Source organism: Antedon mediterranea, chromosome 7 (assembly GCF_964355755.1).
Source record: "Antedon mediterranea chromosome 7, ecAntMedi1.1, whole genome shotgun sequence".
NCBI lineage: Eukaryota > Metazoa > Echinodermata > Crinoidea > Comatulida > Antedonidae > Antedon > Antedon mediterranea.
Window position 1 is genome coordinate 22934662 of NC_092676.1, and position 25407 is coordinate 22960068.

Consider the following 25407-nt stretch of genomic DNA (forward strand, 5'->3'; position numbering starts at 1 on the left):
GCGACTAAACAGGAGCTCACACGAACAATAGAAATTGGGATAATGCTGTTACAATAGGCTAATAAAGATCGAGCACTGGAGTGTGTCACACGCAGGCATTTGGATCTATAAGATTGTAATCATTCGTGCAGTGAACATACTGGAGACTATTTGATGAAAATGGTAAAGTTGGTCGCAATATCTGTTACGATATTGGTTCTCACCTCACAAGGTAAATATTTTCAGTCTTCTTGTACCTAGTTAATCTTGATTCGAAAACCGAAGATACATTGTCATTTAATAAAAAATATGTTTTTATTTGTAATACTGAAAATCGATAATTTATTCTAGGAGCACTACAAAACATTATTGTTTATATTGTAATTCTAAGAGTAACGAGATCGATATGAATAAATCGATATGATGATAATAGCCTATTTCCTTTAGTAATATCAGAGCCATATCATAATTGTCCACTGCCATCCTATACTGCACCAACGTTGCGTTATATCATCAGTATTTATTATAAATAAACTAAAATACATAGTATATATATATACAATCTGCAGACAGTACTGTTTCGATCTTATTAGATCTCGTCAGTGCAGCTCAGGTGGCTCAGCCTATATATTGTGCCAGTTCTGCGGTACATTTCATTTCGAAACCTGAGCTGCACTGACGAGATCTATTACATTTCAGAATATCCCCGGGCGGTTTGGAATTAATGTTCTTTGCCTCTTGTGTTTATATATTTATATAGATGCACTGATGAAGGGCTAGTGTTACCCAAAAGCTCTGCTAACTTTTCTGGCTGTTTTACTTCTTGTTTTTGATTTAGCTTTTCGCTTCTATTTTGTATCTCCATTGAGATCCAGCCACTGATACCCACAGCATCGTCATTTTTTAAGTAATTTGCCTTTGGATTACTTGTTCGGCTTTTTACTGTTACTTAATGTATAGTAAACGTCGAAAACTAACCCGACTGGTATTTTTATTCTAATTAACTTCCTCAACCTAACCACACAAAGTTTAAACGTGTCGACGTGACAATCAACTAAATCTCATAATCTCCTTGTGTCATTTCACAGTTATGTACCTATTCTTTAGTTGTTTTGTATTCTAATGTTGGGTATAATAGTCATTCTTAATACAGTGAAAGTCTCTGTTGTTATTCACATTGTGTACCTGTTTGATAGTGGTACAAGATTCAGTTGATTGGGTATACATAACAGAGTTACGCTTGTGTCATTCATTAGATAATAGGGTTGAGCTTTGCGGCCATTCACTCGTAGTAATTTGTCAATAATAAAGTAAGAAACCCAATGTCATAGTTCCTGTAGAGGAAATATGAATACTTATATATAACAAAGATCAACAGTAAACTTAAGGAAATAAAAAAAACTCGGAATTGCTGTACTCATTAGTGACATTTTGTCGTTTTGGTATTTCTCGCCCTTTTTGTCTTAAAGTGTTGTTTGTGTTTGTCAAATAGTTAAATGAAATAGATGCTTATTGCAATTTTGAAGATTAAAAATATAAGTCCGAAACATTAATTTGTTCTAATATAATTACGGTGATGGTTGGGTTTGTAGCGCCTGCCACTGACGTGTGAATTCGCAATGCCAAGTCATTCTATAAAAAAAACAACATCCAAATACTGTATACAATAATACAAAAAATAATCACTTTCGAAAATATTTTGAATTTCTTAACTAATATTTATATCATAACATGCATATTCATTGTATTGTTTTATACACACGTCACTCTTCACTTAATAGTATATTCATCGTTGGTATATTACAACTAAACAAGAAATTTTGGGTTTTTTTTCAGTTTTATGTCAAGAATCCGTGTCATATTTTGGAAAGTTCATCGGTAACTTTGTCCAACTAGCCCACAACGTACAAGGCAGTGTATATGCCATTGACGACCGGACACTTTGGATTCGCGGGTTTAGCTACGATGGTACAGCTCCAGGTAAAGAAATACTATTATACTATAAACATGATAGTCATACCAATAATTGATTATTAGTTATTATACTTTAGTCATTCTACGCCGACAATCGAACACTGTATACGTGGGAACAGTTACAGTAGTAGGCCTACTAGTATTATCATAGGATGAAACATAGTAACCAATAAATAATACACAAATATCTTAGGATACGGTACTGTCGATTTGATTTTAGATAAAAATTTGATAAGATTCGTAAAGCATTATTGTACCGACCCTTATGTCGATAAACGTATGTGTCCCTAAACATTTACTTACAGGTACTGTACTAGCTTATAACTTTTTATTCTAATGATTATAAAATTATGTAAAATCCCAATTTAAACATACGTTCATTTGTCTATAATAGATGCATTTCTCTGGGCTGGTACGACAGACCAACCCAGTGCTCAAGGGGAAATTATCCCGAAGGAAGATGGAAGGTTAATACAGGTTTAATTTTATCCAATTTCACATAGATCTGTATTTTTTAGTATTATTCATAATCCACATTATCGTAGATCAGAACCAACAATGAACAATATTGAGCTTTCGATTTACGACAACCGATGACCGACAACTAACCTGTCAGGTCAATCAATGTGTTGTCGGCCGTTCGCCTGAACCGAGAAACCATCAAACCTGTATTGAGTTGGGAAGGGAGGACATACATTAATCGATGCGTTTAGACATAGGCCTAAAGATCAACAGTCCAAAAGAAATATTGCACACTTTCATAACGATTTGAACATTCGCAGAATGGTTAATGTGTAAGTGTTCATACATCCGTAAACAAAATTGATTGTGCTACTTTTAAGTTATAAATAACGTTTTCTTTAAAATGTATCAGTGAATGAGTTATGCATAGAAATAAATTTCAACTGAAGATGTATGATTATAATTAGCAAAAACTGACGATAAGTACTTTGAATTACAGTACGACGGTGAGGTTAGGCGCATATACGAACCAGGATATTGTCATATCATTGGAATCAGGAAAGGTTATTTCTGGTTACAGATGGATTTCTGTTTGGTGTCGAAGTTTTACGGTAAGCCTACCATTTTGTGTTACGTATTGTACCTTACAAAATCGCATATTCGCTTCTCGACTATAATTTATATTTGATTTGATGCCGTGTTATTAAAAGCATCTTTTGAAACATAACTATAATTTGTAATCATTCCACCATTCACAGACTACTACTAGTCAAAGCGTTTATGCACACCGTGACCGCGACCTATCAGCGTTTAAAATGCGCGCCTTCGAGTTTTGCTACTGTGATGGTTCTAGTTACGATGATGCGTTACCTGATTCTATTAAGTAATCTCTAACTAGCGCCACCACAGCTTGTGATGGCGCTAGTTACAATCCATGTGTGATAATTGGAATGATGTAATGCATAAACGGAGTGTAACGTGCGCCATTACATTATTCTTCATAGTGTCTTTCAGCTCACAAACTGAAATAAACTTTCTTGTTAATAAGTGTAATTAAAAATCAAATTTTCTTATAGGTAAACTTTGGCCATGTGTACATTCCAGTCGGATTTCAAGCCCCCTCTCAACGTTCACTTGGAGTACTTGGATTTACTCCAAGAGTTTATAATGTTAGAGCCGATGATGTCATAATAGTAGACAGCAAAACCATTCGGTTTGAAAATTTAGACTACGATGGACGGGCTCCAGGTAATTTATACAAAACAGATATTTTATATAATTATATATATACTCTGAAATATGAGTCAATATAGGCTTGAAATACAAAAAGTCTATTAATGAATTTCAAGTAAAAAACAACAATGACATGCGGACATCCTGTCATACAGGTTTCCTGACCTTCGCAGTTAGAGTTTCTCAATTCATGCGAACTATATTTTTAAAATATGTTATGATTTCTTTTCTTTACGAACACATTTTGAGATTAGGTTTTTAAACAATACATACATTTTTTTGAATATTTGTTTGTGTTAGCTGCATACTTCTGGGCTGGAAACGGACTCCCTAGCACAAGTGGATTTAGAGTTCCAGACGAAGATGGAGAGTAAGCTTCTATTTTTTATGAAAAGTATTATATAGAGAAGAGTGAATGATATGGTTTAGATTAACAGGAATTCATTATACACCCAACCATACATACGGAAATCGTCAGTGTCACCACAAAATTATAACTAAAAACCAAAAAAATCAAATACCCTGCGAAATTAATCTGTATTTTCATGAACTGACACTCATTCTTGGCTTCTATATACTAGTTTTTAATTAACAACAAGAAAGTTTAGATAGCTGAATGTTTGAAATAATTACTGACTGATTACTGAATCTAAAAGTAATAAAAGTGTTGTGCTGTGAAGCTCTCTACGTTAATTTCTGAACGCTAATATCAAATTCTACGCGATTAGTTAAGTTTTCATCAACTTTATATTTTTATTTATTTCTTTTACAGTGTGTCTCAAACTATACGTGCATATTCAGGCGAAACTATTACTATCACCTTAACTGGTGGAAACACTGTTTTTGACATTGATTATATTGGTCTTTGGTGCGAAGCAGCACGTGTAAACTTTGGTCATGTACTTATTCCAGACATGGCTCAATTAAACGTACCACCATCGTATGTTGTGGTAAGTACAGTTTTTTTTACAGAATTTATAAAAGACAATATAATATACAATTTACAATTTTACAATGTATTTAATGATTCAACATCTCCTGTCGTTCGTTTGCTGAAGCGAACTACGTTTGTCCCACCAAACCTGACCTGACGAATAGAAACCATGACAGTTGCAACATTGGCTTGGTTGATAGCCTGTATACCCTCAGAACTACTGCTTTAGAAAAAGAACACCCTGTCGATAATATGTATTAAATATGACGATAATTGTGATTTGTGTACTGGGTCCTCTGGGAGTTTTTTTACTGAAGAGGTTACCCAGTATAAAGAATAAATAAATAAATTAAGCAATTATATACATTATATATGTAATTAAGGTCAGTTTTAATTCAATGTATTCAACAGGAACAGAACTGTGAGCAGTTGAATGATAACCTGCAAGTGCTATGGACCATCGACAATAATATAGTGAACTTCCAGTTGAAAGGAATTGTAGAAGTTGATGAATACATGTCGTTTGGTATCAGTGGTTCGACTACAAGTACTTCAATGATTGGATCAGATGTTGCTGTCACCTGGTTTGATGGACAGGGTGCACAAGCAGTAGATTACAATATAAATTCTTATGCACAGGTATTATAGAACAATTCCTTATTGTTTTGGGCAATACTTAACTTAATCAGAGAACAAAAAACTGTTTGTCGTACAAAATGTCTTGACTCGTCCGTCCTGTCTGAGTTGAATCCCGACAAGACGAGTCGTCTTGAACTTTAAGAGCCATTGTCTGTAAGAATCAAAGAAATATCCAAAAGAGTGGCAGACTAAAAAAAATGGATTTCTTTCAAATTTTGCACATGGCTATATATGTGTTGAGAGAAATCAAATATGAAGTATTTTTTATTTCCCACGTATATTTCCATGGCAACGGCCAAATTTGTGTTTTTGACAAATTTTGTCCTTTTTTAAGGTTTTTTAAAATGGATATTGGTACTACTTTGATGAACGATATTTTTGTGTTGTTCATTTAATTATAAAAAATAATTAGTGTATGCATAATAACAATGCATTGTGTACCTGTTTCAATTTTTTTTATTTTTTTTTATTTCATACCTTGGGAGATACCATTTATTTAAAAAGGGGTGTTTTTCACTTTTTTTAAATTGTTCAATGCAACTAAACTTTACTTCACCATAACGCCCAAAGTGGTGTATTTTTTTAGCTGATTTATTACAAATAGGTAGTTCTAATGTTTAATAATTGATTTCTAAAATAAAATACTGGGGTAAATTTAAAATCTACAAGCAGTGTTGCGAGAAACATAGGCATTTTTATAAAAAAAAAAACATGGTATATTAGTAAAAACATTTTATTTTCTTTGATTATTTGATTTGAAACTCATTGGTCAGAAAAATTCTTAATGTTTTATATAGTTCTAGTTGTGTTGTGAGAAAAAAAATTAATTTTTAATTATAGATTCTGTAATTCCTAGTTTTAATGTCATTTTATAGGTTATATCCTCTGGAAATTAGAATAAATTATCAGATCGTTGTGAATTTTAATCTTTGCAACAGATTACTCCTCTTTTATTTTGAAGCTCCTCTTTCATTTGTTTACTTCTTTTATATGCTAACCTAAGCAGATCCCACATGCCCATCCACCACCACTTTCGACTACCACCTCCTCCCCCCCCCCCCACCCCGACTATAACCACAAAAAGATAAACTGCAACACTTTGGTCGATCATCCACTATAGAGTGTCAAATGCATGCATTCAAGCACCACCCACACTGCCGCTACTATCGCCCCAATGAATAGACGGATTCAAACTCCTCCATCCCATCCCCTCCCCCTTTCTCCAAGCCCCCACCCACCCCAAGTTAAAAATTGCAATGCAAAAGATAGGACATAAAGTTAAGTTTTTAGACCCTCGCCTTCAACCCCCTAACTATTTAAAAGTCCTGGATCCACCACTTTCCCCTCCCCAAAATAGAACCAATCAAAAGTCAATGATATACTCAGGTATGTTAATGCTACATAACAAATATTGAAGCCCTGATTTGAAATTTAATTTCATTTAAGGTCAGCATGTAAAATATCACACTTTATTATTAAATATTGGTTTTAAATTCTATATTTTTTTTTACTGTGATGGTTGGATTCAGTATTAATTATTAATTAATAATTATCTGATAATTATTTAATTTCCCTTAGTTATGCATATCAACAGTTACTATGGTAACTAAAAATGAGATATTCTTTAGATTTTGCATATTTATCTCATACAAATTTAAATTTGTAGATTATTAGCAGGCATGCCTTATTTGCATTTTCAAATTACCGTTTCACAAGGTCATATTCGTAAGCACTTTCTTCTGTGATTATTTTTATTCATGAAAACCCCATATTTTATTTACAGCGGCCACCTCCCTTAACGGACGCACTTTGAAAAGCCTGTTTGTTCTTCCTATCTAATTAGTGCATTTGGTGCTTACCGTAAGCAGCTGCGGGCACCTTTTTATACTAAAAATGAGATTTTTTGTAAGCGGCCAATCGAAAAATGCGATACTTATTGCATGGACCTATGAATTAGAGGTGCATGTTTATTGTATTTCTTTATATATTAGCTTTATTTTGAAGAGGTTTTAAAAACATTACTGTGAAGAGATGAGAAAACTACACAGATTTTGACCGACCATTTTTCATATGATAAAAGTTTTTAAAATTTGTCTGAAAATGCTAAAAATTACTAAACCACCTGATTATAAATAATAATAGGCCTACAATTAGCTTGAAAATTGAGAGGCTCGTTTCGTTAAGAATATCGTATATAGCCGTAATAAGTGATTTTGGCCCTTTAACGGCAGAACCTCCCGTAAGGGGTCACCGCCCGTAAGCGGCCACTTTTCCAGGTCCCGAGGGTGGCCACTTATGGGAGGTTCAACTGTATTTAAAAAAACAATTATCCTTAGTTATGCATAGAAACAGGTTCTAAGATAACATAAATAATACATTTTGACATAACTTGACCCAACAAATGACCCTTTCACAAGGTCAGACATTTTCTGGGATTCAGTAGATAAGTAAATTTGGGAAAAGGTAGTAAAACTATGTAATCAATTGTTTGTAGTCATGAAACCCATATTAAAAATATTGTACTTAGTTACGTATAGAAACAGTTGCTACAATACACTATAGGTAAAATGTTGATGTCATTTGATCTCAATAAGTAAACAATTTTTTTTTTCATGAAACTCCATATTTAATTTTTTTTTTTTAATATCATTTGTTACGTAAACAGGTTTAAGATAACACTAAAGGTCATTTTTTTTTACCTTTATTCAGATTCGTCAAGACTTTCTTTCTGAGATTATTAGGATTCAGTATTTAAAGTAAATTTGGCAAAAAGTAGAAATGTAAAACTATGTAGAAAAAATGTTTTGTATTTATGAAAAACCCCTTATTTTTTTTGAAATTTTCGCATAGAAACAGTTACTATGGTAAAATGTTGACCTCAAAATGAATGAATTTACAAGGTCAAGTTTGTCATTAATTGAATGCAGTAGAAGTAAAATTGAGAAAAATTACAAATGCAATCAATTCTTTGTATTTATAAAAACGCCATTTTTTACGTTTAAAAAAAAATACTTTCCTTAGTTACACATAGAAATGGTTGCTAAGGTAACACTATAGGTAAAATATGAAAATTGTTGAGAATTGTTATGAACTATCTTGTAAATTTTGATCAAACATTAATAGTTGTAGTAAAGTGGGGACCTGTCCTGTTTTGCATTCTGACCCCTTTTGACCTCAAATGACCTATTTGCAAGGTCAGATTTTTTGGGAGGTCTTTCTGTATCTCTTTACACAAAATAGATTTAAAAATTTATAAAAACCATTGACGCAATTATTTCCAAGTTTAACATTATTTTCCATCAACTACATATTTCAATGCAAAATACTGTTTTTCTGGCAATTAATTGAAATAAACCTGGCAACACATTCTCCTATTTTATCTAAACTATTCGTATGACTCTAGTAGCATTATGACAAGCCACATATACATTTTATTATTGGATTAGCCATATTTAAATTGTGTTTCATGTGTTTTGTTTGTTGATATTTTGTTATATTTTATGTATTTTTCGTATTTTCCTGGCAGCACAAAACCTATGTACAAAATTTACCCTATAATTTTTTTCGTGATTATTGTTGACAAACCTATTGACTATCAAATTAAAAAACCTCATTGATTTAAAAACACCATTTTGGAAGTTATAGGTACGTTTATGAGGTATACTTTTATAAAAAAAATATTTTTTAAAAACACCCCTTTTTAAAATAATGGTATCAACCAAACTCCATTTTGTAATTTATTTTTTTTCTACATTAAATGGAACTCAATACATGTTGTTTACACTGCTATAAACAAAAACTGTATACTGTAAGTATTTTTGGTTAAAATAAGTATACAAGTTTGTACTTTTTCACTATAGAAAATCTGTGAAAAATGGCAAAAACATCAACATTTGGATAATTGACCGTTGTCATGGCAACGGAGGCTAAAAATTAAAATGAATGTTGTAGATATGCTTTTTATTGAAATGTCTATTCATGGTAACAATTTGAGAGAAATCCATTTTTTTACATCTGCCACCAAATCTTTGATTTTTACAGACAATGGCTCTTAAACATGTACGAAGCTGTCTGTGATTATTGTTATCAACCAGTTCAATGATACAAAATCAACTTCTTGCAAACTTAGTCGAACATATATAAGTTTTTATTTCCATAATGTCCATTTTTGTTTTGTTTTAGTGTTCAGGTGGATTTGGTGCTTGTCCAGATCTGTCCTCCAGTAGTAGAGGTGCAAATGATTTAACAGGTATATCTGGAAATGTTGAAGATGGTGTGACCAGTATTTTATATTCCAGGTTACTGAATACAGGTAGGCATACACCCAAAAATGTCTAATTGAGTATACAAATCTATCAAAATATTTTTGCTTTGGTAAAATGTTTTAATTAGGTAATATTATAAGACACAATTCGATTGAATTTGTTATATTATTTTGGGTCACATGTTATTCAATAGACATATACTATTGAATTCTTCAACAGAGTCCAATGTTCTTGTTGTGTTACAAAATCAACCTGTGGTGTCACACCGTCTTGGTGTGTTCAAAAACAAGTATTGAATGTTTTATATTCGTGCAAATGGTACAAATACTTTCATTCTGCGAAAGATGAAACGTTCTAGTATTTATGTAATTTTACTTAATACTGCAGTAAGTACATTTGAGAATACTTCAACGCTACTTTGAAGTAGTTATTAAATTATCATAATACTTTTATACTGTATTGTAATGGTGTTTTTTCTATGGTTGTTGTAGGAGATGCAACTGATAAAATAATTCCAACATCAGGGGAAACCTATGTGTCTTGGGCTATTGGACCAATAAACAGCGATGGCTTAGCTGCAAGACATTCAGTTGCAACAGAAGGTAAGCAGTTAAATACAGATAACATATACAAATAATACTTCACTTGTATTTGTATTAATGATGATAATAGTATTTCTTTGATTTAATTTACTTTATCCCTTATTGAGAGGAGGGGACACACCAAATAAAAAAAAAGAAGGATACATCGCAAATGTTACTTTACCCTATCGATATGCGGTATATGTCTATAATGTATTAACATTATTATTCAAATCGCTCAAACAGGACCTTATCTTATTTTTTCCTTCAGTAAATCTTCCATCCAACAGTGGGAAAACGATAAACTTCGGTCGATCGCCATCCAGTACCTGTACTGCTCTCATTGGACCTGATCTGCGAGTTGATGGTTGGGACGAACAGACCATTAGCCAAAGTGTAACTAACTTCCAAGCTGTGATTGGGCCCAATGGAGGTAACAAAGGCTACAATTATATAACAGGTATGGCTTTAAGTTATTTGATTTATTATATGATATACTAATGTCTTTTCTAAATAGATTTTTTTTAAACTTTCTCATTATAAATTTCTGTTTGTTGTTTTAATCTGTATACAACTCTTTGATTCATAAAAATGTTGTTTTCATGGATCCGTTGAATATGATTTAATAAAGTGTAAAATGATTTTTGTATACGATAACGTTGATGAACAGTTATTATTGATGCAATGTAAAATTATATAAACTGCTATGATATATATATATATTTATATAGCTAACTAACTTTTGAAAGCTACAAAATGTAGCAGAACATCTAAGGTCTTCTTTAATATTAAGTATAATATTTTCATACAGGAAATGTCGGATGGGGAATCTCATGGTACATCAACGGGTTGCTTATTCCACGTCTAACATTGACACGTGGAACAACATACACATTTACAGTAAACGGAGGAAATGACCCAAGTAACAATGCAGACTACCATCCATTTTATCTTACTAATGATCCAGCCGGTGGGTATGCTGCTATATCAGCTTCGGAACAGGTGATGATCAAATTTCAGTCATAACATTAACTCCTTTAACTACTTTAACTTTATTATAGGCTGCCACGCACGAGGACGATGAATAGATAAAGATGTTTTTTGTTTATAAAACAAAAGAAAAGATTTTAATTATAGAACTATAGGATAACCATTATTGCTGTCTGTCTAAATCCAATCAAATGAATCAATAAGAACATTCAAATCGTTATATTGTCACGATATATTGCTTTTACTAATCATGATGTAATTATTACTCTTGTTAATCATTACGCCATTTGACTGGAGGTGAAAATATAATTCATCAAGGCAGAATGGTTGTCGTCTCATTTTGTATAGTTTTTTTCGATTAAGTTGTACACGTGTTGTTCTCAAAACTGTCATAATACTTAGGCAGGCCTACTGTAGATTTAAAAAATAATAATTTTAGTGATTTGTATGAAATATTTTTCTTCTTATTTATGTTCACAAAATCTATTTCCTTTTTTGTCTTAATAATGAATTTTCTACTATTTTTTATTTTAGGCAATGCAACAAATATATGCAGGTCCAACGAGTAAGTTTTTTTTAAATCGCAACAAATATATATTTAGCAATTATAATACTACTTTCCGTACTTATTAGGCACATACGATTATAAATGGTGTGCATTATTTCTTGCTTGCATTAAACATTTAAAACATACTACGAATTGTTATCTGCTGGAGTAAACAAAAAAGAACAATGTATAATTTTAATAAATTATTATTTTCCGAATTTGTTTTCTAGTTTGTAATTTAAATACCTAAATGTCTTGTTTTATAAAGCTGGTCCTATCTGTAAATACGTAAGCTCAAATGGAATGGATCAAAGTGAACAGTCGGATACCTTCCAAGACTACGCTAACACATTGTCACTAGACTGTGATCAAACAGGTACAATTATGATGTTTACACCAGATGGAAATACACCAGACAAAATTTACTATCAGGTTAGTTGACTTTGAAGTCAATTCCAGATGCATTCTTTCCAAAATGTAATAGTTTACAGAAGATTATGAAAATGTGATGCTTGTATACTGTATCTAAAACTAAATGATTTTATATTAAAATGATTTTAATATTAAAAGGACGTAAATATATAAAGTTCCTATCTACTACACTTAACTGTTGTTAACATAGATCAGCTAACTCGTTCAAGTGACGAGTTACTATCAGATTTTTGTTAGTATTTGAGTTTTCTTTAATTTTAGTTTTGCTTACTTTCCTTTTCCATTTTTTTTTAAATGTCGATACAAAATTACACTAACGTATTATAATATTAATTTATCATTGCATTTAGGTAGAACTAGTTTATAAAACATATCAGCAAAATTGTTATTGTTAATATTCTGGTGAAAAAATCATCTTTTTCAGTGTTATACTCATCGATATCTAGGATGGGAAATAGACGTTGTTGATCCAGGTAAGTATTACACACTACCTGAATTGTTTTGAAACTCAATGTAATGACAAATTACAGTATAGCATCAAGGAAGAGTTTGTTTCGCAAAGAAAAAAATAAAAATTAGTAATAATACAAATGATACACCAAGTAACAACACACAAAAGACGTCAACATAAACAACACAGCAAAAAGTGACATGTTTTGCTAAATATTCAGTACAATACCGAATATTGCAAGAAATATATTATTTATTATACCGTATGTATAGTGCAATTATGTCATATAGTATATCTGACATACTGAAGCATGGTTACTACTTGGATGCAACGCAACCACAAGCGCCAGTGCTGATGATCCATCGCGTCGTGATATAAGAGTACCTTCCTGACACAATGGTAGGATAGGTATCACCATAACGATAGAAACTTCAAGAAAGATTTATGTAATTTCACTCAATATCATCAAATATTGCTTCCTTATTGTTGTTTTTGTTTAGATTTCTTTTAATATACACAAACAATCTTTTATTATGTGCATATTTTAATTTTAAAAATCGTTGTTTTAAATGAATACAAATGATTCTAATGTTATAAATTAGACCTAAATAAAATGTATGTTTTTCATTCTCTTTTACAAAAAGGATGCGCTACATCACCTTGTATGAATGGTGGTCTATGTCTTCCGACTACAAATGGGTACTTTTGTGTCTGCCCAGCAAGCTACAGTGGTGTCAACTGCGAGATAGCTGGTCCGTGTGCCAATAATCCTTGCTTAAATGGTGGAATGTGCACGCCAATAGGAACGTCATATCAGTGCTCCTGTATGCCTGGATTCAGTGGCAGCAACTGTGAACAAGGTAGTATATACAAATACATCAAGGCAGGATTACAATACATTTCCTTAACATTGGCAATTCTTATACAATGCGACGACCAATGATAAAATATGCGTAGGTCCGATAGTCGCAAATCAAAGGCCCACTAATAGTAACACGGCCATGAAAAGAACAGCCATAATCTTACTTACTTACTTAGTCCGGGACATACCCAAACTTATATGACAAGATTCCTCCATAATTTCCTATCTGCCATTGTGACAGCCAGTTCTTCTCTTTGCATACCAAAATCCGTCTCTTGAGTGCTAGTCTTCCATATAAATACATCATCTTTTTAAAAGTAGTCGATATTATAGAGATGTCGGACTCAATTTAGTATAAGAAGTCTGTAATTATAACGTTTCAAAATGTTGTTAATTTTATAGTTGACATAACTCCTTGTGGTCAGATTCCTTGTATGAATGGAGGAACGTGCACAAATTTAGGTACAACTAGTTACATTTGCAGCTGTCCCACATCCTACTACGGTCAGAATTGTGAACTTGTGAATCCATGTAGTGTAAACCCATGTCTTGGTGGAGGAACATGTGTCGCCGACGGCTCCTCATACACTTGCATTTGCCCTGTGGGGCTAAGTGGAAGTAATTGCCAAGATAGTAAGTAATGTTATAATAAAAGTAGTGATTTTATTATTTTTAGAATTAACCAATTTTTCAAAAGCTATTATTATAATTATTGCTGTGGATATTCTGATATAATATTACCAATTAAATTAACATTATTATATTATTGAAAAAAATATTAATGCGTATTATATTATTATATTATTAAATAATAACAGCTACTCCTACTGCTTGCGACTCATCACCCTGCATAAACTTTGGAACATGTAATGCAATAGTTGGAGGATATTTCTGCACGTGTGTTCTTGGTTACGTTGGAGTTAACTGTGAGCAACGTGAGTAAACTAAACAAAAATATTATACTGGTGTAAATAATTCAAGTTGATACCCGTACTTAGACCGTTGATATCCATATCTACTGTTGATACCCATGCCTAGCATTGATACCCATGCCTACCACTGATACCTGATATCCATAAATACAGTTGATCCCCGTACATAAAGTGCCATTGAAACCTGTACCTACAGTTCATACCATATACCTACAGTCCATGTATGCTCCTAAGTTCATATCCATACGATTGATATTTGTACCTAATTAAAAAACCAACATGATGATCAGTATTCTATTACCTGCTAATAAAAAAACTTCTCTATTTAAACGGTTGTTCCAACAATCGTGTTTCAAAGTTGATATAGCCATGCACTTTGTAGTTTTACTACACAATTAAATTACATTGTTTTGTATTAAATTAAAACAACAATTATTATTCATGTAGCTGCTTCTTGTGAACAGGGTTACTGTTTGAATGGAGGACAATGTTCGTTTGACCTCCCAACCGCTACTGCCACTTGCTTCTGTAATAGTGGATTTACTGGTACTCGATGTGAAACAGGTAAAGACACTTTTGGTTCGTTTGGAAAATTCATACTGAATTATTATAAGACCTATTAAAGAATTTATAGCTCTAATCTATACCAGCATACAGTAAGTTGACAGGCTGGTGATGTCAGTCGTCTGAATTCACACCAGTTCAATTAATATTAATTGGCCTACTTCATGTAATAATTAAATGTGTAGGCTACTGTGAGCCTATGCAAATAAATATAATTGTAAAGAAAATACTGCTGACAAGATATGAACGATTGTTACTTTTAGAATTATTATCTGTAGGCCTATAATAATTAATTGTATAATACAGGGAAGTTACTTATAGTTTGCTTTGTTCTTTTTCCATCTTAGTTTCTTCTTGTTTTCATCTTAGTTTTTTCTTTCATTTGTCTTCTTTTGCTTGTTTTTCCCTTTATTATTTAGTTTATTCCTCCATTTTTTTCATTTTCTTCTTTACTCACACTTCGTTTGTTTTAAAGCATTCATAGGATGTAACACTTCACCTTGCCAAAATGGAGGAATGTGTTTAGAGCAACAATCCACTGCTTCCTATTTCTGCTTATGTCAAAATGGTTATAGTGGCACGAATTGCGAAATAGCACCAGTTGACCTCTGTACACCTAGCCCTTGTTTAAATGGAGGTATTTGTCAGTCTTTGTCTACTACGGAGTATCTGTGCCTGTGTCAGTCAGGCTATACAGGCACTACATGTGAACAATGTAAGTTTCATGAAAAATTCACATTAAATTTGTGTAAAGTTTAGGAGAAGATGATTAGATAATTTGAAAAATATTTAGCGCTAATTGTTTGCTAACATAATATTTATAATCCAGCATTTGTCAAAGAAAAACAATGAATCATTATTTGTAAACATTTAACAAACCTATGTTAGAACATATTTATTTATTGTTTAAATACCTCCAGATACAGAAGAAATTATTAAATTCATATTATTTGGTAAACATAATAAGTATGCTTATGAGATGAGTGAATAGCTGACTTTGCATTTCGATAACTTATAATTTGAACACTGAATATACCATTTTTTTTTATATCATAAAACAAGTGGATAAGCTATATGGTACATAGACTTCGTGATTCCAAAAATTGACACTTTTTGTAATCATTTATACAATAATAACACTTTAATAAAAAAATCCATCAGTGTTTTACATAGCCCTATAATGTTTTTTTACAGTTAACTTCTGTGCTAATTCACCGTGTCTGAATGGAGGATTGTGTACAAGTACTACCACCGGATACTTCTGCACATGCGTCAATTCATACTCTGGAGCAAACTGTGAAATTTCACCAACAAGTAAGTACCTGTCCTTGCACCTTGTACTTATGTATTTGAAATATTGTGAAGCATAATTACTATATAAATGTTTACGAACGAAGACTCGTGAGTAATATTACATATTGTTTCTTTTTCACAGCTAATTTCTGTGCGAATTCGCCGTGTCTAAATGGAGGGGGTTGTACAAGTACTTCATCCGAATACTTCTGCACATGCGTCAATTCATACTCCGGAGCAAACTGTGAAATTCCACCAACAAGTAAGTACCTATCCTTGCACCTTGTACTTATGTATTTGTAATAATGTGAAGCATAATTACTATATAAAATGTTTACGAACGAAGACTCGTGAGTAATATTACATATTGTTTCTTTTTCACAGCTAATTTTTGTGCGAATTCGCCGTGTCTAAATGGAGGGGGTTGTACAAGTACTTCATCCGGATACTTCTGCACATGCGTCAATTCATACTCCGGAGCAAACTGTGAAATTCCACCAACAAGTAAGTACCTCTCCTTGCACCTTGTACTTATGTATTTGTAATAATGTGAAGCATAATTACTATATAAATGTTTACGAACGAAGACTCGTGAGTAATATTACATATTGTTTCTTTTTCACAGCTAATTTCTGTGCGAATTCGCCGTGTCTAAATGGAGGGGGTTGTACAAGTACTTCATCCGGATACTTCTGCACATGCGTCAATTCATACTCCGGAGCAAACTGTGAAACACCACCAACAAGTGAGTGATTGACTTGCTTTTACCTTGTATTGTACAGCTGCTCTATTCTATAAATACAAACTACCTGTATACCTGGTTGACTACACATATCTAGTTAACCCTTTTAATGAACCAAGAACATGTACAGTATGAATTAATATATATATTTTTTTGTTTTAATCAGCTAACTTTTGTATTAATTCGCCGTGTTTGAATGGAGGATTGTGTACAAGTACTTCAAATGGATACTTCTGCACATGCGTCAATTCGTACTCTGGAGCAAACTGTGAAATACCACCCACCAGTGAGTGATTGACTTGCTTTTACCTTGTATTTATATTTTTAAATTAATGTGACGAATTACGTACTATATAATAGCTAACTACACATGTGTGTACCTGTTTACGAGTCAAGACCATGTGCTATTACATATTTGTTTTGTTTTTTCACAGCTAATTTCTGTGCCAATTCACCGTGTCTAAATGGAGGGGGTTGTACAAGTACTTCAACTGGATACTTCTGCACATGCGTCAATTCATACTCTGGAGCAAACTGTGAAATACCACCAACCAGTGAGTGATTAACTTCTTTCATGCACATTTTATTTATCATTTAAAGAATTATAATGGTAAACTATGCATGCCTGGTTAAGTACTCATGGTATTGTAACTGATTACGAACCGAACTATATTATGTGCTATTATTGTTTTCTTTTGACAGCTAATTTCTGTGCGAATTCGCCGTGTCTGAACGGAGGGATTTGTACAAGTACTTCAAATGGATACTTCTGCACATGCGTCAATGCATACTCTGGACCTAACTGTGAAACCCCACCAACCAGTGAGTGACTAACTTACCTGAACCTTGTATTTATGTATTTTTAAATCAAGTCAACTAAAGACTATATCCGGTAAACTATAAACGGTACCAATCGTAAAACAATAAAATTAATCAAACATTCCATTAATGGATATAACATATTTATAAAAATCTTACTGTTTAGAGTTTTAGTCATGAAGTCCACTTTTTCTATATTAATCCTTTATTAATCTCGGAAGCAAACCAATACATATTTTTTAAATACTATTCATCTCTTTAGCGAGAAAACGTACATTAACAATGCTTTACATTTTTGTATTCTTTAAACAAATTTTCAGTTGACGTCTGTTCCAGTATACCATGTCTTAATGGCGGCCTCTGTACTAGTACTTCTACAGGTTATGTTTGCGAATGCGTTAATTCGTACTCTGGAATAAATTGTGAAACACCACCGGCCGGTGAGTTAAATTGCCAAACTTATCTTATGAAACAGTAATGAGATTAGAAAGACTGAAAGTTTCCATTCTAAAATATAAGGGAAAAACATAAAATCGTTTTATTATTTTAAAACGTTTATTGTCTACCAATTGCCAATATAATCATATTGTATACAGTATATTGATGATATAAAGTTTGCGGTACAGCAGGTATATTAGTTCTGAAAATAACTGTTCGAGTTTCTCGACGTTTCGATCAATATGCTACTGTAAACGATCAAGCATATTGATCGAAACGTCGAGAGACTCAAGAGTTCTTTTCAGAATTAATTACGTGGTATACCGCAAACTTTATATCAACATTTGATTTTGCTATACAAAACTTCACACAACATATTGTTTTTTTTTCCTTATTCTTTGTCATTTTTAAATCAGGTGGTTTCTGTTCAAGTAATCCGTGTATAAATGGAGGAAATTGCATTGGCTATTCTTTTGGATATTTCTGCGAATGCAGCAATGCTTTCACTGGAATCAATTGTGAGACAGCACCAACTCGTAAGTTCACGTAAAACAATAGCATTTTAAATAGATATAGCAAGTACGAATAATATGAATGCGAAAGGTACAGGAAGAAAAACAAATTAAAACAGGGATACTAATTTTAATGAATAACATGTGCGACAAACCTAAACAAATATCTGAATTATCCTTTTCATATTATCGTCTGCCTGTAATATTGTTATCAATTTAAATTTAAACATAATCATAAGTGCATGCATTGTACAATTTACTGAAGATCGTAATCTTCATTATTTCAGCCTCTGGCGAGTGCCTCAATGCCCCTTGCATAAATGGTGGAACTTGTATAACATCTGGGAATTGGTACATGTGTATCTGCCCGCCTGATTATATGGGAGACCGGTGTGAAACAGGTAAGTTCCCATGTATATTCTTTCCACTATTAAGAGTACCCGTTTGAACATTATGTTTATGTGGAAGCAAAAAGCCTATGACAATCATCGTTCTTTTTATATAGACCTTTTGTCAATAGTTTCCTCTAGAACAGTTTGTTATTAATAAATAAATAACTAATACATTACAATGTTGCACTCTTTTTAAAACCTGAATTATAATACAATCGTTATACTTATCTCTTAGTGAATTAACAATTAAAATATTCATATTTTGAACGAAAACAATTTCTGAAACTGAAACTATCCTAATAAATACAAACACAATTATTTTGTTAAAATGTTACATGCAAACTAAACCATTATGTCTATTAAAATGTAAATGCAACTATAAAGTTTCTTTTTTTTTATAGGAGGTACTATGCCATGTGCCAACTTTCCATGTCTTAACGGTGGTTCATGTACCAATGTGGACACTAATACTTACATATGCGCATGCTTGCCAGACTACTCCGGCACAAACTGTGAAATAGATAACACACCAAGTGAGTCATTCCAAATATTTTTTTCATCAAATCATTATTTCAAGTCAAATCATTGGCGGTCACTTGTTCCATTATGCAATATTGAGGTAGAAGCATTTGCATCTTCAATGTTGACCACATTTGTTTTATTAAATCGTATTTCTCCAATACAATTTTCTCACAATTTTAACCTTGCATTGCTTAATAAGCATAACATTTTAAGCATCGTCTACGATCTTTCTATTACGGTTGTTTATGATACATGATTTTTTGCAAATAGTAACATGCCACAGACAATCATATATCGTAAAAGCTCGAGTTCTATTTATATTCAATATAGAGAGATTGGGCGAAATTTTAAAAAGCTCGCCTCTCTCTCGCTATCTGCATTTTCATATTTTTCTCAGTTTCTGAACGTTAATTAATTACTTTTGTTAAAAATGTAGCTCTTCCATGTGACAGCAGCCCATGTATAAATGGGGGATTGTGTTCAAGCATCGGTTCTTCCTTCTACAGTTGTACATGCCCTACTAACTATTCGGGAACGAATTGTGAAACTTATACGCCACCAACAGGTAAACTGATTTTATGGAATTACAAATTGGACGGTATAGTTATAGGTACTGCCATCGACTGGAATCATCTACCAGATAAGGTTGTAAATTGTACTTCTATTCTGGAATTCAAAACCCATATTGTCCAAACTTAATTAAATAGGGTACCCCTTGTCACAACTTACTCTCTGGGGGTCTCTGTCTTGGTGACAGCTCGCTGGGCAACTGGATGGCTGAGGCGGGGTAAATGGGTATCCAGCTACTTTATTCTGCCTCCTAGGTAGCGGCCCAGGAAAGTGATAGCGGTTGGCACGGACGGTAGACTTCCATAGTGTTAATGTTGGGTACAGTTTACTCTTTTTTTTACTCTTTACAAGGTGTCTGAATACAATACAATTATATAATAGATAGGATAGATCCAATAACTTTAAAAAAAGAGATAAGGGAAAGGGAAGAAAAGAGAGAAAGAAAAGTGAAAGGAGAAGTAAGGGGAAAAAAAAAAAAGAAAAAAAAAAAAAAAAAAAAAAAATTAAAAAATTAAAAAAAATAATAATAATAATAATGATAATTAATAATAATAATTATAAATAAATAAGGCAGTCAGTTTCTCTCTGTAAAAGAATAACTAAATAGAACAATAATACACAACCAAATACAGTAGAGCTAGCAAAACAGAGTTGGAGGAGCAGAGTCTTCACATATGAAGTTGGCTCCTAATATGAAGAAGAAGAAGAAGGTATAGTTATAGGTATAGCCAAATTAAGCATTAATAAAGCAGAATTGATGTCGGACTTTCCCGAAGTCTGTTTTCACGCTAGTCCACCAGTCGTTGTTTCTATTTTTCTAACGTATGAAACGCCGTTAATGTCAACATATTTATCCTTTTTATAATATTAAGTAGAACAGTCTAGAACCTATACATATATTATTGTGTATGTAACGCTGTTTTGCCACGTAAATACGTATTTAATGTCATCACATTTGTCATTTACCTATTCATTTAAAAAAACAAATAATTTTACAGGAGAGGGTGAATGCGCACGAGCTCCTTGTCAGAACGGTGGATTGTGCCAAACCTCAGGGACATGGTACATCTGTATGTGTCCTCCGGAGTATATTGGTTATGACTGTCAAACGCCAACCGGTAAATTATTTCAACTCTGTATTTGATATTCTAGGGGATACTGTACATGTTACTTAAATAACATAAACTACCAGAGGTGATTGTAGACGATTGATTTTTCAGATGAACAATTAAACTATTTACTTCTTATTCAAAAATAGAATAGGAATGTTTAAATAATGACTTTAGTAAGACAATTATTTTGTGTTGGTAGATCGAAATATTTCTGTTTTGTTGCAGATGGGTCAGCGGCTTGCAATTCTATGCCATGTCTGAATGGTGGTACATGTACAAATGTTGGCACATCATCATTTAGCTGTGATTGTCAAATGTATTACTCTGGTACTACCTGTGATGTATATACGCCACCAAGTAAGTGATTTCAATACAATATGACAGTATTTTGGGCCTACAGTTGTAAAACACTCATAAATAATGTTTTGCGAAAATAACATTAACTGCTATTTAACCATTAAGCTTTGAACAATCTGTTTGCATGTTACAATAGTAAGCGTTGTTAGTGAACACTATATGCAATAAAAGTTATGTAACTGCACAGCATTCTTAATTTAATGGAAGGGCAATAGCTATCCCTCAATATATTTTAATTCTATGGAACAATATGTTTGTTTGTTTTGAAATCTGGGGTTTGAGAATAATACACCTATAAAAATGGTGAATTGTAAACATTTTAGAAATCTTTTCACTTTTCCAGAAATATCATTAATATTAACTATGTTTTATGTTTATTTTCAGCATCAGCATGCTCCAGTAACCCTTGTCGTAACGGTGGATTGTGTACATCTATTGAACCTACCAGTTACATGTGCGATTGTGCAATCAACTACTCGGGAAGCAACTGTGAAACATACACGCCACCTACCGGTGAGTAATTTGCTTATAAACATTCTCCCTTCTCTCCCAACATTTAAGAAATATTAAGCCATCTCCATCAGAAAGTATAGTTGTAGTATATTTTTAGAGAAGAGTATAGTAAATGTAGTTCATGGTTGCTCTTTTTAGCATCTTATTGAATTTTGAGGTTAGGATGTGGTAGAAAACTGCACGGATTGTCAAGTTCATAATTATATCTATTGTTTAGTTATGTTTTGTTTATATATTTTTATTAAATCTGTTTATTTTTTATATCAAGAAGCTTTTAAACTCCCTAGACGCAAATAAACTACGCATTAATTGGACGTATACCGTATAGTAAAATGAACTTTCTTTTTCATAAACATGTTCCTATACTTTTGCAGATGGAGAGTGCTCTCGAGGTCCCTGCCAAAATGGTGGTACATGTATGACATCGGGCACGTGGTACACATGTACCTGTACCTCATCCTATGAAGGATATAATTGCGACACACCCACTGGTAAAAGACCATATTTGTAAAAATACCTTTATAACAATACAACAATAATATACCATACTAAATGATAGAGGGCGGGTAGATTAATCAAAAGACTAATATGTTAAACAAAATTAATAAACAAATAAACTAATTTATAGAGGGCGTACTATCCGGTTAAGCTGAAGCTATTTCCACTACCTTGTTTCAATGACCTGGTTGTTTCTTTGAGGGTTACGATTTGCTTTATAACCAGGAAATGAGATTGTCGATGAATTAGACTAATAATCAAATAAATTTAGCACAGTAACTTTCACTTGTTTCATTCAATAGGCGTCACGGATCCGTGCTCCAATTCTCTATGTCAAAATGGTGCCACTTGTATAGTTAATGGAGATAGCTACAACTGCGCATGCTTGGCAGACTATGAGGGAACGTATTGTGATGTCTATAACCCAGGTAATTAGTTTTAATTAAATATTATGACGCATGCATGTTATGTCTGACCTATATCACACACTAGTCCAATATATTATAATTTATTATTAATGTAATTATTCATGATAAACAAATACACTTCTAAATAAATTTAAAAATGTATTTCCTCAAACAGGTACTAATGCTTGTTCAACCTCCCCATGCCGTAATGGCGCCACCTGTGCCATTGTTGGATTTAGCTATATGTGTACGTGTATGAATGGGTACGAGGGAACTAACTGTGAAACATTTAACCCAGGTACTGTATTATAAACGTTAAGACGTGAAATATTTTCTGCGGTTAATATTCTTGCATATAGTTATATAATATGCAATAGTTATTTAGATCCTTCATTCAATCGTTAAGCTACATGGTGATATTTCTATTACGTCATTTTATAATGCTTGGTGTAGAGGACCACGTTAGGTCCGTGTTATTGAGTTTGACGTATCATCAACCAAACCACCAGTAGTTGGTCTACATACATCGTTATTGCATAACATATAGCAAATTTATAATCTGCTTGCATTTTAGGTGAAGTGTTCTCTTGTGCGCCGAATCCTTGTGTAAACAATGGTGTTTGCACTCCTTCTGGGAATTCATATGTTTGCAACTGCTTGCCAGGATATACAGGTTATAATTGTGACCAGTAGTTTTTATGGTTCAACCATGAACCTATAAATTATTTAATAAGTTATCAATAATATTGTTTTTTTTTACTACCATCCTCATCGAAGAATATCATGTATTGTGTTCACTATCATCGCTTTGGTCATCTTCGTTTTATGATGGTTACTATTATTATACCAAGAATTACTGACAAAATGTTGTATTGACTCCAAGAAGAGTGAGATTACGTTATCCTCTTTAAAAAAAAACGAAAACTTTTAACTCTGTTGATAAACATTTTACCTCAATATGTGTGACATGCGTAAAATCACTTAAGTCGTTCTGAGCATGTTATATCAAATTGCTAATATATTGCGTTACTAAAGTACAGGGATTTTTTTTCAAAAATGGCCAAAATATCAATAACATTATTATATATTATGCAATAATATTCCATATATGCACATATATTGCGTTATCATCATCTTAGAGAGTCATAGTAACCAGTTATGTAAAAAAAAAAAAGGGTCTAAATTTGGTCATTTTTCGAAAATTTCCCTGTACTGTAGTACAGGGATTTTTTCAAAATTGGCCTAAATATCGAATTAAATTATTATGTAATAATATTGTCATATATACAAAATATCGAATTTAATTATTATGCAATAATATTGCCATATATGCACATATATTGCGTTATCATCATCTTAGAGAGTCATAGTAACCAGTTTGTCAAAAATAAAAGGGTCGGAACTTTCGACCCTTTAATTTTTTGACATAAATGGTTACTATTGCATAATAAACAAGCGCAGAGATGAATAATGGGTTCTGCGCAAGTCCATTGTGCTATGGTAACCATTTATGTCATAAATGGTTACTATAGCATAATAAACTTGCGCAGAGTCGACTAATGGGTTCTGCGCATGTTAATTGTGCTAGAGTAACCAGTTTTATCGAAAAATAAAAAGGTCGAAAATTGGTCATTTTTTTTGAAAAAATCCCTGTACAGTACAGGGAAATTTTCGAAAATGGACGATTTTCGACCCTTTAATTTTTTGACATAAATGGTTACTATTGCATAATAAACAAGCGCAGAGACGAATAATGGGTTCTGCGCATGTCAATTGTGCTATGATAACCAGTTTTGACATAAATGGTTACTATAGCCTAATAAACATGCGCAGAGTCGACTAATGGGTTCTGCGCATGTTAATTGTGCTATAGTAACCAGTTTTATCGAAAAATAAAAAGGTCGAAAATTGGTCATTTTTTTTGAAAAAATCCTGTACAGTACAGGGAAATTTTCGAAAATGGACGATTTTCGACCCTTTAATTTTTTGACGTAAATGGTTACTATTGCATAATAAACAAGCGCAGAGACGAATAATGGGTTCTGCGCATGTCAATTGTGCTATGATAACCAGTTTTGACATAAATGGTTACTATAGCCTAATAAACATGCGCAGAGTCGACTAATGGGTTTTGCGCATGTTAATTGTGCTATAGTAACCAGTTTTATCGAAAAATAAAAAGGTCGAAAATTAGCCATTTTTTTTGAAAAAAATGCCTGTACTATAGTACAGGGAAATTTTCGAAAATGTCCGTTTTCGACCCTTTAATTTTTTGACATAAATTGTTACTATAGCATAATAAACATGCGCAGAGTTGACTAATGGGTTCTGCGCATGTTAATTGTGCTATAGTAACCACTTTTGACATAAATGGTTACAATAGCACA

The 25407-nt window shown here is 32.6% G+C and overlaps 1 protein-coding gene across 2 annotated transcripts; it reads left to right on the top strand.

The window, feature by feature from the left end:
* Positions 1–78: 78 nt before the first annotated feature.
* On the top strand, positions 79–24137 carry LOC140054162 (uncharacterized). 2 transcript variants are annotated; one of them, XM_072099048.1, is made up of 39 exons: positions 79–211; positions 1816–1959; positions 2348–2420; positions 2915–3026; positions 3492–3663; positions 3949–4018; positions 4421–4598; positions 4994–5221; positions 9404–9533; positions 9978–10088; positions 10339–10527; positions 10879–11069; positions 11592–11622; positions 11873–12036; positions 12461–12509; positions 13132–13347; positions 13752–13982; positions 14168–14284; positions 14729–14845; positions 15321–15560; positions 16040–16159; positions 16281–16400; positions 16523–16642; positions 16764–16883; positions 17047–17166; positions 17315–17434; positions 17583–17702; positions 18020–18139; positions 18554–18673; positions 18937–19050; positions 19443–19574; positions 20000–20128; positions 21132–21251; positions 21471–21602; positions 21987–22115; positions 22490–22606; positions 22916–23041; positions 23196–23318; positions 23595–24137. In XM_072099048.1, the coding sequence occupies exons 1-39, from the start codon at positions 154–156 to the stop codon at positions 23711–23713; spliced, it is 5142 nt and encodes a 1713-aa protein (XP_071955149.1). In that variant the 5' UTR covers positions 79–153; the 3' UTR covers positions 23714–24137. The 2 variants fall into 2 exon arrangements, with proteins under 2 accessions (XP_071955149.1, XP_071955150.1); XM_072099049.1 differs by lacking the exon at positions 17047–17166.
* The last annotated feature ends 1270 nt before the right edge of the window (positions 24138–25407 follow it).

Coding starts and splice junctions, on each gene's coding strand:
- LOC140054162 (XM_072099048.1), top strand. CDS start 154: ATGAAAATGGTAAAGTTGGTCGCAATATCTGTTACGATATTGGTTCTC. Junction 1,960..2,347: donor CTACGATGGTACAGCTCCAG/GTAAAGAAATAC, acceptor TGTCTATAATAG/ATGCATTTCTCTGGGCTGGT. Junction 19,575..19,999: donor TGAAATAGATAACACACCAA/GTGAGTCATTCC, acceptor TTAAAAATGTAG/CTCTTCCATGTGACAGCAGC.